Genomic DNA, 22,082 nt, shown 5'->3' on the forward strand with positions numbered 1-22,082 from the left:
AGCGAGTAGGTTGGTAACCTTGAAGTGCTGTCCGGTCACATTCACTTGAGGAAATTGTTACATATTATAATTGTGTTGTGGTATTTAAAATTGTATTGTGCGTATTGAGTTGTTTTTTTCCCCGTTTGCCGAGTTATTTTTAGTTGGTACTGGTTTGTTTGTTTTTGTCGCTGTAAGAAATCGACAGAAGTTCACACATTCAAATACTAGCGTGTTAGCCGTGATAGCCCAGTGGATATGATTACCTTAGATTGACAGGGCGTAGGTTCGAATCGAAACCGGGGCATGCACCTCAAACTTTTCAGTTATGAGCATTTTAAGAAATTAAATATCACGTGTCTCAAACGGTGAGGGAAAAACATCGTGAGGAAACCTGCATACTTGAACATTTTCTTAAATGTGAAGTCGACCAACCCGATTTCAGCCTGGCTGGTTGGCCCTTGACTGCAATCTCATCTAATGGTAAGTGATGTACAGTCTTGACCGGGTCCGCTAGTTAATAAATAAACAAGCACAATAATACCGGCTATCTAATATTATTTAACATTCAATATATTAATAGAACCGTTGTAATATTCAGATAAACTGATATACAGAGAATTTGAAGCTTAGTGATGCGCTAACATGTTCTAATATTATGCAATGCTGCAGTTAAAATGCGCATTTGTGCTTCATAATATAATTAGGAAGTTAGACATTGCCATATTTAAAAAGTTTTAAAATAAATGTGTAGAGTAGTCTTTTCAAACAGTCTAACTTGACGTTTCGTCCTTGTAAACTTGGACCTACTGGAAATAAAAAAATATATAGTTATATTTTTGATTAAAAAATAATATTTTTGTTGTCCCCGCCTGCAACACCATAAAGTAATTATTTAGACCATAAATATTGAATTAATAGAATACAGGTAGCATTGGGTATACAGGGTGCTCGGGAGTATCCCATAATGCTTTTTTATGAAAAATTAATTCAAAATGTTCAAGGAACATGTGTTCTAAAATGAATATTTTCGGAGTAAATAATATTTATTTTGTAAATAGATCTTAAAATATGTCCCATACACGCAACCTTTTAATAATGACGTATTTATATTTAAAAAATAATATATACGGTCGAATTGAGAAACCTCCTCCTTTTTTGATGTCGGTTAAAAATGCAACGTTGGCACTTTGTAACCTAAAGGCATGTGTGTGCATGAATAGTCGGTATTATTTGAATTGCTTTGTAATTAACGTCCATAATCGCATTATTTAGATAAAATCGTATTAATTGTTCACTGCACAGGTCAACCTTCAGATAAATTTTTACTTGACAACCAACACAATCTAATAAAAATTTAATCAATGATTAAGTCTTTGAAGGCTAATTATTGTGCCTCAGTGAGAACTAGGTTTTTCAACCAATTTTTAATCTTGTTTTAAAATAGTGTCACTCGAGTTTTATCTCTAATAATGAATTTTAAATCTACATTTTTTATTTTTAAGCATAATATAAAATTAAAAGAAATGGTTGGAAATATATTATTTATTTATCAGTTAGTGCAAATCATAGGGAAAATAAAACAATATTCGTTTTTATTTATTTGTATAAAAAATAAGGATAATAATTATTAATGATTTGCGTTAAAAGTGACGTTTCCGAAAATGACAAATATTTTTTAGAAGTAAAAACACTTTAAAATTATCTGTAACGAATTTATCAAGTGCGGTAATAAACTGTATATTACTTCCTATCTGCACATGCATTCTGTAAAGATAGAGTGCTGTGACGTCGTCCGTTTATATGGCAAATTCGTCGTTAGTGACATTTTAATTTTGCCATCCCCATAAAGTTCAAAGAATAAGACGTAGGCGAAAAATTCGTCGACGAGTGTAAAATAACGGAATTGCACTCCTGCTCCTATTCACCATTTTGGTCTTTGCTAACAACCAATATAAACATCCAATCAATTGACAAGATGTCATTTACCTGCTGCGTGATATCCACCAGTAAGCACCGGATGACATATGTTATATAGAATATCAATTTTGTATATGTCAACTAGCATACGTCAATGAAAGAATTAGCCTGCTGATTTCAAGTGGTACGCGATGGCTCTTTGCTAAAGGCAATTTATATGTTAAAGACAACATAATTACAAACAAACAAGGTAGACATTTTGAAATTCAGCTATGTTTTGCATTAATCAACAGCATAACATTCGTGCGTATGAGACCGGTTACGTGGAGTCTAGCGGGCGGCTGACACGTCTCAAGTTCAGGCCGTGTGTGATCACCTCTGACGTACTCGTTATGTGATTTACAACTTCATTATCGAAGCTCATCAAACGAATTACCATAAGATGTGACTCAAACGTAGGAATGAGAAAGGAGAAAATTGATGGTTCTGTACTTATTTATACGTAGCAGACGCCGCGCGGTTTCACCCGCGTGGTTTCCGTTCCTGTAGGAATACGGGAATAAAATATAGCCTATAGCACTCGGGGATAGTTTAGATTCCCAACTACTGTGAAATAATTTTTCAAATCGGTTCAGAGCCTATTTAAAAACAAACAAATAAAACTTTCCTCTTTATAATATCAGTATAGATATCCCTGTATATGTACATACATACAGGGTATGTACATGATGCTCATTGGTCCCGTGGTTAGCTAGTTCAGCTACGGACAATGAGGTCCAGGATTCGAATCCCGGGTCAGATCAACAAAAAAAAAGAGGTTTTTATAATGTTTTGTATGTTATTTTTATATCAACATTGTTAAAAATTAAAAAAAGGACTAATAAATAAATGAGAGAGAAATAAATATTATAAAAATGCACTTTTAAAAGTAAAAGAATCGCACAAAGAGCGCCCTGAATTTTTTTCATTAATACATTAAGTGCAAATTGCAGTGTATTTTATAAAGGCGCGCTGGTCAATACTTGAACATTAGCGGATAATTACGGTTTCACCAGTGTAGTTCATATTCCCGTAGGAATACGGGGATAAAATATAATCTTTCTTACTCGCTGATAATGTAACTTCCTGTTGGTGAAATGTTTAAAATAAGTTAAGTGGTTAAGGTTTGAAAGCATAACAAACAAAACTAACAAAATTTACAATATTACGTAAAAATATTATATCTTAACGAATTACATAATAAATCGTAAAATATTACGATACAAATAAAATATTCCAATATATTTATAAAATAATTGTAATGTAGCCTACATTACAAGTATTTTATAAATATATTTGAATTATATGAATTTTAATGTATTTGTAGTAGATAAATAAACAATAAAATCACTTGTATTAATTAATATTTACAACAAAGAGTTCAAAGATATAATTGTGAGCTATACGAGTAATTTGTATTACGGCTATCTGTACATTGGGGGTTTATGAATAAAAATTGTAGATGGGTTCAAATTAATAAAAGACCAGGTTTTATTTCATATTTTATAGTTTATTTCATACTAGAACTTGCTTCATATGGAGGTATTTATGATTCATTTCGATGAGAATTAAAGTTTGTACGGAGAATCCGTAATTTCTAAAATTAATTAGTAACCTCGTTATTGATACAAGTTGGGAGGTTTTTTACTGTTGATTAATTAATAGTTATACAACTTAACAACCACAATGTTCTACAAATTGCGTGGTAGATTATCTCGCTCAGAAATTCTTATATCCTGGTGAATAAGTTAGCTACCAGAATCAAGAATTTTCGTAAATAAAAAAGTTGATCATCTCATCGAGATGAAGCTGGTCATGAAAAATTAACTTGATAGTAATCAGTTGTACAAAATGTTCTACGGATCCCTGACTATGGATCTACTGAACCGATTTTGATTTTTTTTTTACCAATTGAAAGAAACGTTAGGCTATATGTGTGTGTATAAGTGTAAGTTTGTAAATAAATAAATAAATAAATATTTATGTCAGACCAATTACCATGGGACGTTACCCCTCTGTCAAGTATGTGATCACGATCTAACGTATTTATACATGTAACTGCGTCTATAGAATGGCGCAGCCGCGTGGCGCAGTGGGTAGTGATCCTGCTTTCTGCATCCACGGCCGTAGGTTCGATTCCCACAACTGGAAAATATTTGTGAGATGAACATGGGTGTTTTCCAGTGTCTGTGTGTATTTATACATTATATAAGTATTTATATGTAGTATATAATTATAATTAGCACCCATAACACAAGCTACTCTGTATGCTTACTTTGGGGCTAGATAGTGATGTGTATTGTTTAAGTATATTTATTTATTTTATTATTTATAGAATCGACGTTTCATTGTGTTAAAATTACACGTATGTGTATTACGATTTAAATTTATGGTTGTGTGCAGTGTAAGGACACGGGATATATTTATTGGTGTTAAATATTTTTGATGTGTGAGTTTTACTCGTCAAACTATTTTATTGGTGAGTTTGAGTGCGATGCAAGTGCAAAGGTAATAAATAATTGGTCTGAGACATTTACATATTCCCACTGGGATGGATGAAACCGAGTTTAAAATAAAGTAACAAATAAATATCCAAACAAACCAATACTAAAAGTGATAGGTAAGTGTTTTCCGAAGTGTTTTCATGTGAATCCCATCTACCGTTAACAGCTGAGCTTATTTTTTTTCGTCCATTATTACTGGAGAAAAATACAAAAGTGCGATTGAAGGTTCAATGAACTTCTTATTTTTTGTAATACCTGTTTACGTGTTTTATATAAATAAAATAATAAGCAGGCAAGTGCGAATTAGGCTTTAAACGTTTGAAAGGCAATGTCTAGATAATTTGGGGAAATTAAGTGGAAACGGCGGAAACCTAGAGTCATTGAACTTTAATTTGAGGAACAGATTTTCGTAATTAAAATTAAATTATTTGGATTTACATTAATGGGTATAATTTACACTAATGGGTAGGTAAACTGATTGTTTGTGAAGTGGTTACTTTTATAGAATAACTAGCGGACTCGCTCAAGCTTCGCTTTGACTTATTAATTTATTTATTTGCACTTCTTCCCTATCCCTACCTTACACTACCATACTCCTACCCCTACCACTACCCTACCCCTACCCTACCTCTACTCTACCCCTACCCTACCCTACAACTACCCTACCACTACCCTACCCCTACCCTATCCCTATACCATAAACCTACCCTACCACTACCCTACCCTACCCCTACCCTACCCCTACCCTACCCCTACCCTAGCCTGCCTAGATGTTAAGTTATATGACATAATTATGCCTAATAGACCAGGCGCGGTGAGGTATTGAGTGTATATAATATACCTTGACGAGACTTGGTCGCTAACTATGGGCCTCATAAGAAGGCTCAGAGTCACACAGCGGGCGATGGAACGAGCTATGTTAGGAGTATCTCTGCGTGATCGAATCAGAAATGAAGAGATCCGCAGAAGAACCAAAGTCACCGACATAGCTCAATGAGTTGCGAAGCTGAAGTGGCAATGGGCGGGGCACATAGTTCGAAGAGCCGATGGACGTTGGGGTCCCAAAGTGCTGGAATGGCGACCCCGCACTAGTAAGCGCAGTGTTGGCCGACCCCCCACCAGGTGGACTGACGACATCAAGCGAGTCGCAGGGATTCGCTGGATGCAGGGGGCTCAGTATCGTGATGTTTGGAAGTCCCTACAAAAGGCCTATGTCCTGCAGTGGACGTCCATCGGCTGATATGATGATGATGATGATGAAAAAGGGTTTCACAACCTTCCCTACACACTAATGTCTGATTTCTATTTCACATAAAGTATTCTTACTTTAGTTAGTCACAAAACTTAAGGTTAGACGAAGAAGAAGCAGCATAGGTGCTTTGATAATGGCGGTCTTATTGTAATTTGTTTAAGGCGCTGTCAATTTTAGTTCTGGTTGTAGCCGCGAGACTGCTTTCGTGGCGCTGGGTCTATTAGAAGGTGATGAAACTGGCCCTTAAATTTATTAATAGTCATATCTTTAACTAGTTGTATTACGCGGTTTTAATTGAGTAAAATTATCGCGTATGTCATTATTATAATAATAGCTTACATGAATAAATGGGCTAAAACTAAAATGTTTTTTCAAATATTATATTATTTCGTTAATATATATAGTAGTAGTAGTAGTAGTTAATATAGTATTTCGTTTAGCCAAATAACAAACAACTAAATACCTGTAGCTTCTATCAATTGCGAATCTCGTACTAAGAGTTCCAATTTGTTAAGGGTTTATGACCCTTGATAATAATTTGTAGGTCGATCTAGCAGGTATGTTCCGCTTTGTTCATCTGCCACATTAAGAACTCGTGAATGATTCGCCTATTTGTTTCCCTTAATATCACACAAATAACAATACGAGTAGGTACGTACATATGTAGGTATATACTATATATATTTTGATTAATAATGACGATGAACCGTCGATCGATGAACTATTATTCTAATATTTTCTTCAAAGACGGTATTTTTATTAGATCTATTATTAAATATCTTAAACAATAGTTTTCTGAAAGAAGACAGTGGTATAGGCAATTAATAAACTAATCTAATTCCATTTGTTATTATATTATATACAATAAAAATTAGTTTTGTTAAGTTTCATAAATTCGTCATCAAACCATATTCGGCTTACTGCTGAGCTCGAGTCTCCTCTCAGAATGAGAGGGATTAGGCCAATAGTCCACCACGCTGGCCCAAGGCGGACTGGCAGACTTCACACACGCAGAGAATTAAGAAAATTCTCTGGTATGCATTTCCTCACTATGTTTTCCTTCATCGATTAATAAATTGCTAAGTTGTAATTTATGAAAACTATATAACTAACTGTGAAATGTAATTTTTTTTTTATTTAACTGTTTCTTTGGTAATCTATTTAAATTCCGTAAATCTGTTTATGATCATGCAATGTCGGTTGACTTGTTAGGGCATGTCGCGTGTCATACGTGTTTAACTTTCCGACGGAAAACAATTTTAATATAATATCTAATCCTTATAATAATTCTACAAGTGAACGGTCCTTATCTGAACCAAGGTAAGCTTGGAGATACATTTAATTGTTAGCACTGTTTTAGTATTAATCTCAAACGATATAAGGTCTAGTTTAGTGGACGGTGGTTTTGGTCGATCTAGCCTACTACCCTTGCAGTGATTTTCTTTCCGACTTCGAATGACCAACGCCCTCTCGCATAGTTCCTAACGTCACAAAGGTATTTGTGATAATGTTTACAAGTTCAACTGGTATAAAAGCTACCGCCGTTTGGAGACATGCATCAGTTAGTTTCGGAACTAATAACAACACAGACCACAATGTTCAAGCTGGTGGTGTTGTCTGTTGCGCTCGCGGTAGCGTCCGCTAACCCCAGCGGTGTGTGGGGTGCTGGCTGGGCCGCTCCCCTCGCCGCTGGTTGGGGCGCGGGATGGGGTCACGCAGGAGTCGCCGCTCCCTTGGCTGTAGCTGCCCCCGTGGCTGCGGTCGCCGCTCCCGTCGGTGCATACAACTACAGAGGCCCCCTGTCTCTCGCTCCCGGCCAACCCGCCAACATCCTCGCCGCTGACGGCAGGCCCCTGGACACTCTGAGCGTGAACTTGGACCGCGCTGTTCACTACACCGCCAAGGCCGTCGACGGTCACGGACACTGGCTGAAGAAGAGGTCTATCGTCGCTCCCTGGGCCGCCGCTCCCTTGGTCGCCGCCCCCGGTGTTGGCGCGTGGGGTCACGCTGCTAGATGGGCGGCCCCCGCTCACGTCGCCGTCGCCGCTGCCCCCTGGGGTGTCGCTCATGGTGCTCGTTGGGGACACCTTTGGTGAAGCTCAAAAACGATAGTCTAGAATCCTACAATAAGGCGAAAATAATATAAAGAGAGTTACCTACTTTACAACTTTGTTTCACTAATTTACTATTAATACCTAAAGTTTTACGACATTGATTACAATCGGTTTGTCGGTCACAATATACAATCGCTCGTCTGTGATTGTACCATATACATATAAATCAAATCTGCATTACGCAGTTGCTAATGTCTTGATTTAATAACAGATTCTGGGTTAGATTCTTTATCGATATTTGCCAAATATTTTTAAATATAATCAAAAAAAAAAAACTTTGTGAGGAGTGGGTACGATAATAGTCCAGCAGGCAGGAATCGATCCCATGACCTCTGTTATGTGGCCGGCCTCATTGCCGTTTACCTAATGAGGCGTAATTAAATCCATACTAGGAACTAATTGTATAGTAGAGTGGTTAAAAAGACTATAGACTGACCATTTTCTCAGAAATATACTCTAAGGAATGTTAAAATAACTCATCATTACCGTCATCATCATCATCAACCTATTTCAATGGCCCACAATATTTTAAGTTTATTTTATTAGTTTGTTTATTTTTTGGCTGGTGGGAAGCTTCGGCCGTGGCTAGTTACCACCCTACCGGCAAATATGTACCGCCAAGCGATTTAGCGTTCCGGTACGATGTCGTGTAGATACCGAAAGGAGTGTGGATTTTCATCCTCCTCCTAACAAGTTAGCCCGCTTCCATCTTAGACTGCATCATCACTTACCATCAGGTGAGATTGTAGTCAAGGGCTAACTTGTAAGAAATAAATAAAAAAATAAAAATAAAGTTATCTCTCGTTATAGAAGAAATTATCTAATGTTAATCTTAAATTTAGATACCTTAATCGACGAAGTATATATTACTGTTCACAGAAACTAATGGTAAATCTATAGTAATATTATAAAGCTGAAGAGTTTGTTTTGTTTGTTTGCTTGAACGCGCTAATCTCAGGAACTACTGGAAATTTGTTCAGTGATAGATAGCCCGATTATCGAGGAAGGCTATAGGCTATATTGTGACGCTATGACCCAACAGGCAAATTGGAATGCCCTTCCGGCGTTTGTTTTTCCTGACAAATACAATTTGGACACCTTCAAAGCTAGAGTGAATAGGCATCTTCTAGGTAAGCGCGCTCCAACTTAGACCGCATTAATGCTTACCATCAGGCTTAATTGTAGTCAAGCGCTGGCCTATATTGCATAAAAAAAAAAAAAAAAAGGCGCGGACCAATGAAGAATGTTTCAAAATTGGGGGACTTTTTTCCTATTGTTTATATTTTGAGTTATATTTTTGTAAAGTCATTAGAGGACAAAACACGCGACAATATAAATAAAAGGTGGAAAGAAAGCCAAGTTATTTGCGAGTGACATAGCCAATATTTTATCCCCGTATTCTCACAAGAACGGGAACTACGCGGGTAAAACCGCGGGGAGTCGGCTTGTCTCTTCTTAATTTGTTACCACGATATTTACCTACCATCCCGATGTCCGGAATCATCTCGGGAGAATTTCTTTGTTAACTTACAGCACTTGGACACGGGTTTTATTTTGGTAAATATTTTCATAAATTTGTAAACATTTACGCTACGTTACGTTTATTTTATACGGCGTTCTTGCGGGAAGAGAAAAGTTCCAAGCAATTACACGGAATAAATACCGTGCGTATTAAGGGTACTTTGACCTTCAAAAGCGCTCATGAAGTAGGCTTAATTGAAATAAACAGTATTTTTTACGCACATTAGTTACGGCATATTGTGCCGGCCCGCAACTATTATGACAGCCCGCGACTTTTTCCTAACTTTAATTTTAAGTTTTCGACTAATTACTTATCACCATTATCTGATAACATTACTTGACGTTTCAAAAATGCTGGTAAACTAAGCCTAATTGAAATAAATTTAATTTTGAAAACTTTGATTTTGTTCCCGTAAAGTATAATCAAATTTCGAAGTTTCTAGACTCTAGTAGCGCTTTTTATGACAGAATTCATACAAGGAATATTATTTACTAGCGGACGCCCGCGACTTTATCCGCGTGGAATTCAGTTTTTCACAAATCCCGCGGGAACCATGGATTTTTCCGGGATGAAAAGTAGCCTATGTGTTAATCCAGAGTAAAATCTATTTCCATTCCAAATTTCAGTCAAATCGCTTCAGTAGCCGCAGCGTAAAGGAGGAACAAACACACTTACACACAAACTTTCACCTTTAATATTTTTTGTGTGATGCCTGTACCTTATTTCTGCTTTGAAGCCTCAGTAACTCAACGTTAAAGGGACCGAACACCACACTTTGGGGTCGCAGACCCTTTAGACTATTGTCGAAACCCATTTTAGACGCAGTATTTTATTTACTAATTACTACCGACTAATTGGAGGGAAAAAATCATTTTTTAAATATAAAAAAAATAAATTCCCCTCCAACTAGTCGGGAATGACTGTATTAGGAGAGTGTACGACAATAGTCCAGCGCGGCGGGGATCGAATCACCACCCCTCGGTGATGAGTCCGGTTGCTTGACTTGTTGAGCTATTGAGGCTCTCTTGCTGATGTAATTACAGGCAAATGAAACTTCACGTCTATGCCTCAGTTTTCTGCCTTGGTTTGCTTTTTTTATTTTTATGCTGGTGTTTCCCATTTCATAATTTGATTGGAAGAAACACAGATTTACGAATTGTATTCGAAACCATACCCTATATATAACCCTGTATATAGCATATACAGGGTTAGTTAGTTAATTAGTAATCAACCCATAATTATTCAGCTCACTGCTCGAGTTTCCTCTCAGAATGAGAGGGATTAGGCCAATAGTCCACCACGCTGGCACAATGGCAAACTTCACACACGCAGAGAATTAAGAAAATTCTCTGGTATGCAGGTTTCCTCACGTTTTCCTTCTACAGAGTGCTCGGCAGTACTTCTCATAACTTCAAGGTGTTGACGACTCCACTTATCCGAACTGCATAACTAATATTTTTTTATATTTTCTTAATGGATTACAGATAAACATTTCAATTTTATTTATTAGTAGAAATATTATTAGATATTTGTATGAAATATTATTACAATAGCATAAAGTAAAAGTGACAATATTTCTGTTATACGTGATTTAATTTGTCTCAAATTAGACAACATTAAAGTTAATAGAGCATATGACAGCTGCCTATTGGATTTTAATTCAATAAATAAATTGCTTTGAAATAAAATACTTAACGGTTTATTTTTTTGCATTTGTTTTGTTGAAAATGTTAGATTTTTACAATATTTTCTCTTATACTAGCGGACTCCCCTTATAGGTTTCAACCACATAATTCACGAATGCGTGGGATAAAATATAGCATATGTTACTAACTCATAATGTAAGTTTTTATTAATGAAATTATTGAAATTATTGAAAGATTTTGTTAAAATGGTTTTAGTAGTTTTGGCGTGAAAGCGTTAAAAACAAACTCACATTCACTTTTAAATACAATACAATGGGTAGATTTAAATAGTCTATTGATAGGAGTAGGTCAAATATTGCATACAAAATTACTTAGAATCACTGCTTTTTTTTCATCAAAATCTAAACTAATGTATAGACGTAAGATTTGATTTTCGTTTTTTTGTTTGTTTCTTACGATTTAACTGACAAACTGCTGAGCGATTTAAAAAAAGAAAGAAAGAAAATAAATTTATTCAAATTTAAAAGTTACAAACAGTATCCTTTCCTAAATACAGCATGTCTGTTTGTAACCCTTAAAAAGAAAGGGTGTACAGCTCAGCATATGCCGTGTACTATATACAAGCATAATACACGGCGCTGATTTTCAGCTGAGACCCGTGTGACGCCACAGCTTACATTAAAAATAAAAAATGTAATAAAAAATATTTCACCATTAGAAAGCTACTTCACCAAGTAGAATAGGCTATATTTTATACTCTTATTCCCAAAGGAATGAGAATTACGCGGTTGAAACCGCGGGGCATCTGCTATTGTACTGTAGTGTTTGGTGATAATGCAATATTTTAGGTAGGCACGAGGGTGGTAACTGGTAACACGGTCAACTTCCCAACTCCGAGCTTAGATTTTTTATTGAGAATTGCTTGGAAGAAAGATAATCTCACCTTTTTCTACTACCTACAATATGGGTATCAAGTCAAGATTGAATAGGCATCTTCTAGGCATGCGCGTTCCACCATAGCATCATCGCTTATCAAGCATGATTGCAGCCAAGCGCTCGCCTTTATAATGGCATCTATTATAAAAGCAAACCAGGATGCTATATTTATTACAGGTAAAGGAAAATATTTATTTAATTCCCTATTTCTCTACAACTGGGGTAAGCTTGTACTGAGAGTGGGTGTAACCTATTTCGCCCACCGCTGACCCGATGAGCTAATTATGTTGAATATTTATATTCTTTTCTGATTTAAAATTATGATGTAAATAATAATAGGTAGGTATACTCGTATAATTATTATACTAGCTGTTTTATTTGTATTAAACCGCCGCGCGGTTTCACCTACGTCGTTCCCGTGCCCGTAATAATATGGGAATAATATATAGCCTATAGCCTTCCTCGATAAATTGACTATCTACTTTTTCAATTCGGACCAGTAGTTTCTGAGATTAGCGCGTTCAACAAAACAAACAAACTCTTCAGCTTTATAATATTAGTATAGACGTATTATATGGTTTCAGATCACGAGGTCCTGGGTAGGCCTAGGAAATACTGAAGTTCTCTTTTTTTTTTTAAACCTGGATGAGCTTGTAGGTTTTTTTCGGAAAAAGGCGGTTTATTATCACCATTATCTTATAATGTTATTACCTGACGTTTTCGAAAGTGCTTGTAAACTAAGTCTAATTAAAATAAATTAATATTGATTGATTGATTGATTTTCAGATAAAATTCTCAGCCCGGAGTTGGGAAGTTAGTGGTGATACAGTCGTCGGTCCCGGTCCTTAACATCTGATAGTGGTCGTTAATTAATATAACATTATCACCCTAGGCCCACCAACCCGCATTGAAACAGTGAGGTGGTTATAAGCAACATATCAGACATCTCCTATTAGAGATGTCTGACCCTGTAGTGCGCCGACAATGATGAAATGAATACTCGTTTTTTAATCTCTGAAAACAATTTAATGGCTACAATAACGTAGCCATTAAATTATTTTTTGCCATCTTCGTCTTGAGGTATCAGGTACTTCGTATGCTACGAGTACAAAATATTAATTTACTGAAAATTATATAAAATAGTTTGTCTACTTAATTGCGTACTCAGTCCAAAATAATATTGAGATATCGATGGTGATAATAAAAAATACCTAGTTGAGTTAGCTCTGGATTTCTTGTCAAATTTGGAGTGTTTTGATCCGTCATAGCCTTTTTGTAAGATTTTAATATAAACTTTTCAATTATTTAAAAAATAGTGATTTATTGTACTTATTACTTGGGATTCATAATTTTCATAATTATTCTTTTAAGCAAATTTTATCTAGGTATATACGAGTACATTTCATTTTAAGTTAAGTTAAAAGTACATGTCACGACAAAGAAATAGTAATTGTTGATAGAATTTTCCTCTAGTAATTATTTAGTTAATTAAGCGTAAAGACAGCAAAAAATTTAACAGATTTTCATGGAAATAGTGAGCTTTTATTAAGAATTTTTCAATTTAATTTACAAGCAGTAAGTCAATAGTGTTAAGGTTGAATATTGTATGTGAGTTTTCACTACACTTGCATAATATGATTATTTTTTTCATTACAATGACTGTAATTTTGTTGCACAAAAGAAATCGAAATAACGCTTTTTAATATAAAAGGTTCAGCTATTGGGTGACAAGTATCAGTTACTTTTGGAACTAACAACAACAACACAGACCACAATGTACAAGCTGGTGGTGTTGTCTGTACTAGCGGTAGCGTCCGCTAGCCCCAACGGTTATTGGGGAGCTGGTCTGGTGACCCCATGGGGGTCCTGGGGTGCACCCTTGGCAGGAGTCGCCGCACCATTGGCATCACCCATCTACGCTCCAGTCGGAGTGCCCGCCGGACCTTTACCTCCTGTCGGCGCACCTAACTACAGAGGCCCCCTGTCCCTCGCTCCCGGCCAGCCTGCCAACATCCTCGCTGCTGACGGCAGGCCTCTGGATACCCTCGACGTAAACCTGGACCGTGCTGTCCACTACACCGCGAGAGCTGTAGAACAAAATGGCCGCCGTCTGCAAAAGAGATCAGTTGGAGCTTTGGCCGCTGCTAACTTGGCTGGTGTTCGTTTGGCTACTGGTGCTCTAGCTGGACCTCTGGGCGCTGGAGGTTTCGCCGCTGGACCGCTGGGTGCGGGGACTTTCGCCGCTGGACCTCTAGGCGCTGGAGCTTTTGCCGCTGGACCGTTGGGTGCTAGAGGTTTGGTTGCTGCTCCGGTGTCCGCTACTCTTCTGACCCCGGGTCGCTCGTGGGTTGGCTCTCCCATCGCTGTCGCTGCTCCCGTCTTAGGACTGGGGGTAGGTGCTGGTGTTGGAAATGGTTTCTAAATGACGACAAAGCTGTTCACGATATTCAGACTAATGCAATAATAAAAAGAGAGTTACATTATTATTATTTAGTTTTATTAATATTCACTCACGTAGTTCCCATGGTAGGTACTGATAAAATCCCTTTCCTTTCAAATGGTAAAGTAATTTTTTGGAAAAGTATTTTCAATGCCAATATACAGTGAAATCTTTCATATTTATAATAATAATATAGATAGGTAAATACCTAAAATGACAGTCGTTCTTGGTGATAAGCGAAGATATAGCTTACAGGTGAATGCGTTAGTATACTGTCTATTCGCTCTTGACTTCCATCCACGTAATAACAAACCTTAACACAACAACAATAATATGTTAAAAATTTATTAAATCCATATTGATTTCCAGATTAAAAATACACTTACTGTTAATAATTATGTACTTGAAATAGTTATCATACTCAGTCGAATGAAATATTATACATTTTCTTGTCTTACGTAATAATAAACTTGTTCAATGTTAAGTTACTTGTTAACATAATATTGACTTTTGTAAACAGCTTTTCCCTCTTTGTGTATTTAATAGTAGGTATCTAGATTATGGAACGGTACAATAACAAGTTATGCAGAATTTCGTCACAGTAAATACATCTTTACTCTGACTTCGTATCGTTTATCTAATCTTACGAGTATAATACAAATTTTGCATATATATACCTATTCGTGCTGGAATAGCGACCCCTTACTAGAAAGCGCTTAAGAGTGTTGGTCGACCTTCCACCAGGTGTACCTACAGACGACATCAAGCGAGCTGTAGGATTCGCTGAATGCAAATGGCTCGGGATCGTAATGTTCAAACGTCCCTGTAAAAGGCAAAAAAAGTATAAAGTCCTGATAGCCCAGTGGATATGCCCTCTGCCGCAGATTTCGTAGGGTGTGGGTTCAAATCCGGTCCGGGGCATGCACCTCCAACTTTTCAGTTGTGTGCATTTTAAAAAATTAAATATCACGTGAAGGTGATTTTAAATTTCATAAAACGGTGAAGGGAAAACATTGTGATCTTTGCGTGTGTGAAGTCTGCCAAACTATTGACTATTGGCCTAGCCCCTCTCATTCTGAGAGGAGACTTGAGCTCAGCAGTGAGCGGAATATGGGTTGATAATGATAAAAGGCAAAGGCCTTTTATAAGTACTATGGTTATAGGTATCTAAGACCCTTAAAATTTTGCAGATTTTCATAATTCTTAAATATAAGTGTTTATTAAAACAAACAGTTCAAAGTGAATGGTTATTAAAAGGATTGTCCAAGGCAAGTTAACAAAGCAACTTTACAAGTTGCATTTCAATGATTCTAATTTTATACGCGGTAAGGTCGATAATAATTACATTAATTAAATTTACAGGCGTCTTTGCGAGCTATGGTGACAATATTTTTCCTAACATGACTTACGAGCCTATTGCATGATTTGACGTCACAAAGGTATGTAAAATATTGCAGTTAAAATGGTATATAAAGTGCAGTTGTCTAGAAATCAGCATCAGTTTGTAAACTAATAGCATCCGATACTACAATGTTGAAACTCGTGGTTTTATCTGTTTTGCTGTCCGTGGTGGTTGCTGACCCCAGCGCAGTGTGGGGTGCTGGTTACGCACCCTTGGCCGCTGGGTGGGGTGCACCCTGGGCTGCTGGAGTCTCAGGCCACTGGGCTGCACCGATAGCTGCTCCTCTCGCCGCTCCAGTTGCCGCAGTCGCTGTTGGGGGTCACGGACACTGGCTGAAGAAGAGGTCTGTCGTTGCTCCCTGGGCCGCCGCTCCCTTGGTCGCCGCCCCCGGTGTAGGCGCGTGGGGTCACGCTGCTAGATGGGCGGCCCCCGCTCACGTCGCCGTCGCCGCTGCCCCCTGGGGTGTCGCTCACGGTGCTCGTTGGGGACACCTTTGGTGAAGCTCATCCGGACTACACTAGAATTTTATGAATAAACGAATGGAAATTTTATAAGCTCTATAATTTAAAACATATATACCAGAAAATATCCAGTCAAAACGAATTTTGAACATTTAATACTTTCCTATGGTCATAATTATATATTCTGATGTGACAAACCTTAATATAATTGACGGAAGTCTATTTACACGAAGACCGTACAAATTAATTAAATAATAGATTAATGGATCATAATGGATAAATTATAAGTATCCTATGATTTGACGTCACAAAGGTATTTAGAATATTGCAATATTTTGTCACAAAGGTAATTAGAATATTGAATATTTTGGCTGGTGGGAGGCTTCGGCTGTGGCTAGTTACCACCCTACCGACAAAGACGTACCGCCAAGCGATTTAGCGTTCCGGTACGGTGTCGTGTAGAAACCGAAAGGAGTGTGGAATTTCATCCTCCTCCTAACAAGTTAGCCCGCTTCCATCTTACTGACTGCATCATCACTTACCATCAGGTGAGATTGTAGTCAAGGGCTAACTTGTACAGAATAAAAAAAAAAAATATATCCTATTTATTCTACACATAAGCTATGAAATAATATTATAATATGCGGGATTTGTGAAAAACTGAAATATTCTCTGAGTCGCGTCTATTATTTCAATTCCTCTAAGTGTTTCATGTTTGATTTTTATAAATATTGCTTAAAATTATAAGATGTTTTAAACAAAATTTCAAACTTTGTTTCATGTTACTATTTGTGCATCTTCTTTCGTCTATTTGTATAATAAACATACATGAAAAAAAAATACCGACCGAATTGAGAACCTTCTCCTTTTCAAAGTCGGTTAAAAAGTAGTCAATGTTCGACTCTAAGATCCAATTTATCCATATTCAAAAATTTCTCAAAATCAGTTGCTTCGCTTAAAAATGTTTATACCTAATAATCTGCTACCACAATCGAAAAAGGTTTGGCATCTCATGATGAAACCACTGAAAAATTTGCTCGATATTATAATTTACGGATCAATGATGATCGTCATCATCATCATTATCATCCGATGGACGTCCACTGCTGAACATAGGCCTCTTGAATGACATCTAGCGGCTCCCTGCAACCAGCTTGATGTCCTCGGTCCACTTAGTGGGGGGAATATATCTGACACACAGTCCACTTAAGTAGGTCCAATTATTAAAAGAGGTGAACACCCGAATCCAGCTCGGCTGGGCAGCGTTCGGGAAATTCCGCGACATCTTAACGTCCAAACTTCCTCAGTGCCTGCAGACGAAAGTCTTCGAATAGTGTGTTTGGTCAGTGCGGATCCAATGATGAGCACTTAATGACAATTACAAAACTGATGCCTATAAACTTGGCAAAACTTCGAAGGGAATGGAAGTAACAAGTTCCACAAAGTGTTCTGTGTCCATTGACCTGAAGAGTAGGTTAAACGTCATTTGTGTCTGTAACTACACCGGCTATCGTACCCTTTAAGCTGGAAGACAGTAATGCTACTTGGCGACAGAAATAAGTATGGAGGTAGCACGTATGAGTTTTGTCACAAAAAGCTACTCATTCTATATTAAAGTAAAATAAATGATTGGTAAAATAAAGTATTTTATTTGAGTTTTAATTTAAATGTTTGACTGTTGAGCTTCACCAAAGACCACCACGAGCAGCGACGCCCAGACCCCAGGGAGCGATGGGGGCAGCGACAGCGACGGGAGCTACGGGGCTGACCCACGAGCGGCCCAGAGTCAGGGGAGTCGCGGCCAAGGGAGCAGCAGCCCAGGGACCAGCGGCCAAGGGAGCGGCGGCCACGATCGACCTCTTCTTGATCAAGTGCGTGGGGCTGCCCACGGCGACTGCGGCGACTGGAGCGGCGAGAGGAGCGGCGATTGGTGCTGCCCAGGGAGCGGCGACTCCTGCGGCCCAGGGAGTGGCGACTCCGGCCCAGGAGTTACCCCAGCCAGCGGCTAATGGGGTAGCCACGCCACCCCAGGGAGCAGCCAAGCCAGCACCCCAGACTGCGCCGGGGTTAGCGGCCGCCACGGCGAACACTACTGACAGAACGACGAGTTTGAACATTTTGGTATTGGTGGCTAGTCTGTTACTAACTGATACTTGTTCCTTGACAGATTCAGCTTTTATACTAATTTTGTTTGTTATTCCAAATGTGACGTCACATACAATTATGCAATAGTGTGTTGTTTAGTCGTCATACAGTTTGAAACATAATGCTTACAATTGCGGAGGTTATTCAGACAAATGCAATAAATTATTATTTATTTATAGAATAAGCCCTTGATGGTCAGACATTCGTGATTTTATAAAAGCTGATAGTTTGTCAGTTTATGGTTCTACCATTAACAAGTACGGTAGGCCACTATGGAGTTGAGAGGATGGTGGCATCAGCCAGTCAATTCACTAACATTGACTTAAGTTAGCTACTTATACAATTAACATCAAATTAATACTTAACAACCGCATTTTTTGTATTCCGTAAAACCCATTGTAAACAAAAATCACAATGACAACTGGGAAATGTCAACTCTGTGATATCAACGCAGGGTTGTCAGTAGGCATCGGATGACATTTTTTATTTATAATCTGAATTTTGATCAGTTTGCATTAATTAAGTAGTAAATACGAAATCACTCGACTTATAGTAGCTACCCACCATCCGACAAGCCCACATGCCTGCAGCGCTAACGGCTTGACGTCCGATATAACTGATCGTGTATTGGTCGTGATCTGCATGAAGTCATGATGGCATTGCGACGTGGGCGGTTAGCATTAAGAAGAACAGAGCCAGTAAGTGAATTTTGTATTTGTTCACTAATCCTGCCCAAGGATCAATGTTACTGATCATTCAAGTGTTAAAAAAATCACAAATTCCATGAATTTTCCGGGATGAAAACTAGCTAATGTATTAATGCAGAGTAAAATCTATTTCTAATAAAATTTCAACCAAATCGTTTTAGTAACTACAGCACAAAGGAGGAACTAACTTACACACTTACACACAAACTTTCGCCTTTATAATATTAGGTGTGATTTGCAAAGAAAAAATATTAAAAATTATGTTTGGGTAATTAAAGTACACAAACAGTGCAACACTTTGCAAGGCGTGCAAGGAACACGTCCTGAGAAGTGGTGCCCTGTGTCCATCTACCTGCAGCGTTAGGTGTTAAGCCTGTGAAGATAAAATGCCTTTAATTACAACGGTATAAATATAAAATGCCTATAATACCACACTAGGTTACAAAAAAATAGTATTTTTAAAGGTAATTGTATACGTTTTTATCATAAACTAGCGGACGCCCGCGACTTCGTCCGCGTGGAATTCAGTTTTTCACAAATCCCGCGGGAACCATGAATTTTTCCAAGATGAAATGTCTATTTCCATTCCAAATTTCAGCCAAATTGCTTCAGTAGCCGCATCGTAAAAGAGGAACAAACATACTTACATACAAACTTTCGCCTTTATAATATTAGTGTGTTCTTATAAAATTAAGTGACTTTAGCCATGCATTTAATTTATACACAAACTAGGGGACACCCGCGTTATAAATAAGTTTGTAAAATGGTAGTAAAAAAAGGAATCTTGGCTGAGTTTGTTGTGGGCTCGTGACTTTAATTTAAAATTTTCGACTATAATTATCACCATTCATTTAAATTAAATTATGACATGACTTGACCTTTGAAAAGTGCTTGTAAACAAAGCCTAATTGAAATAAATGTATTTAGATTGTTTGATTTATATGCTCTTCACACCGAAACACAAAAATGCTGTTTAGTGTCAGAAATAAGCACGGTGAAGCTTTAGCTATTATACTAGTAGGTATGTTCATCATTACCAACCTATATTCGGCTCACTGTTGAGCACGAGTCTTCTCAGAATGCAGGGGGTTAGGCTACTAGTCCACCACCCTTAGCCCAATGCGAATTCACACCCAAAGAGAATTAAGAAAATTTACAGATATGCAGGTGATGTTTTTCCTTAACAGTTTATGACATAGAATATATATTTTTTTAAAATGCACAACTAAAATGTAAAATTTTTAAAATGAAAAACTGAAATACACTCGGATGTAGTCACAGGCGTCTACTAGTGTTTTTACTTATTGATGTACCAATTTTCATATAAATAAAATAAAGGACTTTACAGCAAAATTTTTCCAATTTATCCATATTCCAAAACTAAATAAAATCAGTTGCCCCGTTCAGAAATATTTATTCGCTACTACCCTCGTATAGCCTACCACAACCGAAAAAGGTTTGGCATCTCATCAAGACGGAAGTACTGGAAAATTAGCTTGATAATATAACTAACGGACCAATTTTGATCCACTTAATGACAATAGGCTAGTTGACACTTTTTTTTTAAATGGTCTTAAATAGTTCAATAACGTTTTACTAGTTGAATTTTTTTTTCATATTTCTTGAGACGTGATTACATGAAAATTTTAGTTTTTATATATGTTTTTGACAATACGAGCCAAAACGCCTGTCGGCCATGATGGTCTACATTTCGACTATTTCATGACGTCACTATAACAAATCCTTACAAACGGAGCGGACCCTTAGATTTCGGACCCTTTTTCCATGCACTATGCGAAATTAATATTGTTTATATTAATAAGAGTCAACTACCCTATTAGAAAACCGTTGCTGGTTCAATAATTAGCAATACTTCGAAGGACATGCAAGTAACAAGTCCCACAAAGTGCTATACTGTGTCCATTGACCTGAGGCATAGTAAATAAGTACTTTTTTATATTTACTGTGCCTGAGGAGTAAGTAGTTTAAACGTCATGTGTGTCTGTAACTTCTACCGTACCCTTTAACATGTTTGCTGTGGCACTGATTTTTCTGTACTTTCTCAAAAATCCTCGTACCGCACTTTCGGAACGAGGTTTATCGACCTCTTAAGTCTTGAAGACGCTAAAATCCTTTTTTGATGGTACGAGGTCAATTGACCTCGTGCCACAGCGAACGTGTTAACGTCCTACCTACCTCCGTAGCTGTAACACAGTAGTTAATGCTACTTGGCAACAGAAATAAGTATTGTGGTAGCACGTGTGAGTTTTCACAAAAGTTACTCATACGTCTATAATAAAGTAAAACAGAATGATTGATTAAATAGGATATTTTATTTAAGTTTTAATTTAAATGTTCGACTGTTGAGCTTCACCAAAGTCCGCCACGAGCAGCGACGCCCAGACCCCAGGGAGCGACGGGAGCGACAGCGACGGGAGCTACGGGGCTGACCCACGAGCGGCCCAGAGTCAGGGGAGTGGCGGCCAAGGGAGCAGCGGCCCAGGGACCAGCGGCCAAGGGAGCGGCGGCCACGATCGACCTCTTCTTGATCAAGTGCGCGGGGCTGCTCACGGCGACTGCGGCGACTGGAGCGGCGAGAGGAGCGGCGATGGGTGCTGCCCAGGGAGCGGCGACTCCTGCGGCCCAGGGAGTGGCGACTCCGGCCCAGGAGTTACCCCAGCCAGCGGCTAATGGGGTAGCCACGCCACCCCAGGGGGCAGCCAAGCCAGCACCCCAGACTGCGCCGGGGTTAGCGGCCGCCACGGCGAGCACTACTGACAGAACGACGAGTTTGAACATTTTGGTATTGCTGGCTAGTTTGTTACTAACTGATACATGTTCCTTGACAGATTCAGCTTATATACTAATTTTGTTTGTTATTCCAAATGTGACGTCACATACTATTATGCAATAGTGTGTTGTTTAGTCGTCATGCAGTTTGAAAAATAAAGCTTACAATTGCGGAGGTTATTCAGACAAATGCAATAAATTATTATTTATTTATAGAATAAGCCC

At 37.9% G+C, this 22,082-nt stretch overlaps 4 protein-coding genes across 4 annotated transcripts; 2 read left to right on the top strand and 2 right to left on the bottom strand.

Moving 5' to 3' along the window:
- Nucleotides 1-7,203: 7,203 nt before the first annotated feature.
- LOC112044910 (uncharacterized) lies at nucleotides 7,204-7,861 on the top strand. Its single transcript, XM_024080915.2, has one exon. It carries the CDS (start codon nucleotides 7,248-7,250, stop codon nucleotides 7,788-7,790), a length of 543 nt encoding a protein of 180 aa, XP_023936683.1. The 5' UTR covers nucleotides 7,204-7,247; the 3' UTR covers nucleotides 7,791-7,861.
- A 5,777-nt stretch (nucleotides 7,862-13,638) lies between these two features.
- On the top strand, nucleotides 13,639-16,308 carry LOC112044909 (uncharacterized). The gene has a single exon (XM_052885709.1). The coding sequence runs from the start codon at nucleotides 13,687-13,689 to the stop codon at nucleotides 14,332-14,334; it is 648 nt and encodes a 215-aa protein (XP_052741669.1). The 5' UTR covers nucleotides 13,639-13,686; the 3' UTR covers nucleotides 14,335-16,308.
- A 1,536-nt stretch (nucleotides 16,309-17,844) lies between these two features.
- Nucleotides 17,845-18,372, bottom strand: LOC112044911 (calphotin-like). The gene has a single exon (XM_024080916.2). The coding sequence runs from the start codon at nucleotides 18,330-18,332 to the stop codon at nucleotides 17,901-17,903; it is 432 nt and encodes a 143-aa protein (XP_023936684.2). The 5' UTR covers nucleotides 18,333-18,372; the 3' UTR covers nucleotides 17,845-17,900.
- A 3,009-nt stretch (nucleotides 18,373-21,381) lies between these two features.
- On the bottom strand, nucleotides 21,382-21,905 carry LOC112044912 (cuticle protein 12.5-like). Its single transcript, XM_024080918.2, has one exon. The coding sequence runs from the start codon at nucleotides 21,864-21,866 to the stop codon at nucleotides 21,438-21,440; it is 429 nt and encodes a 142-aa protein (XP_023936686.1). The 5' UTR covers nucleotides 21,867-21,905; the 3' UTR covers nucleotides 21,382-21,437.
- Nucleotides 21,906-22,082: the final 177 nt, after the last annotated feature.

The sequence above is a fragment of the Bicyclus anynana genome, chromosome 15, assembly GCF_947172395.1.
Source record: "Bicyclus anynana chromosome 15, ilBicAnyn1.1, whole genome shotgun sequence".
NCBI classification, from domain to species: domain Eukaryota; kingdom Metazoa; phylum Arthropoda; class Insecta; order Lepidoptera; family Nymphalidae; genus Bicyclus; species Bicyclus anynana.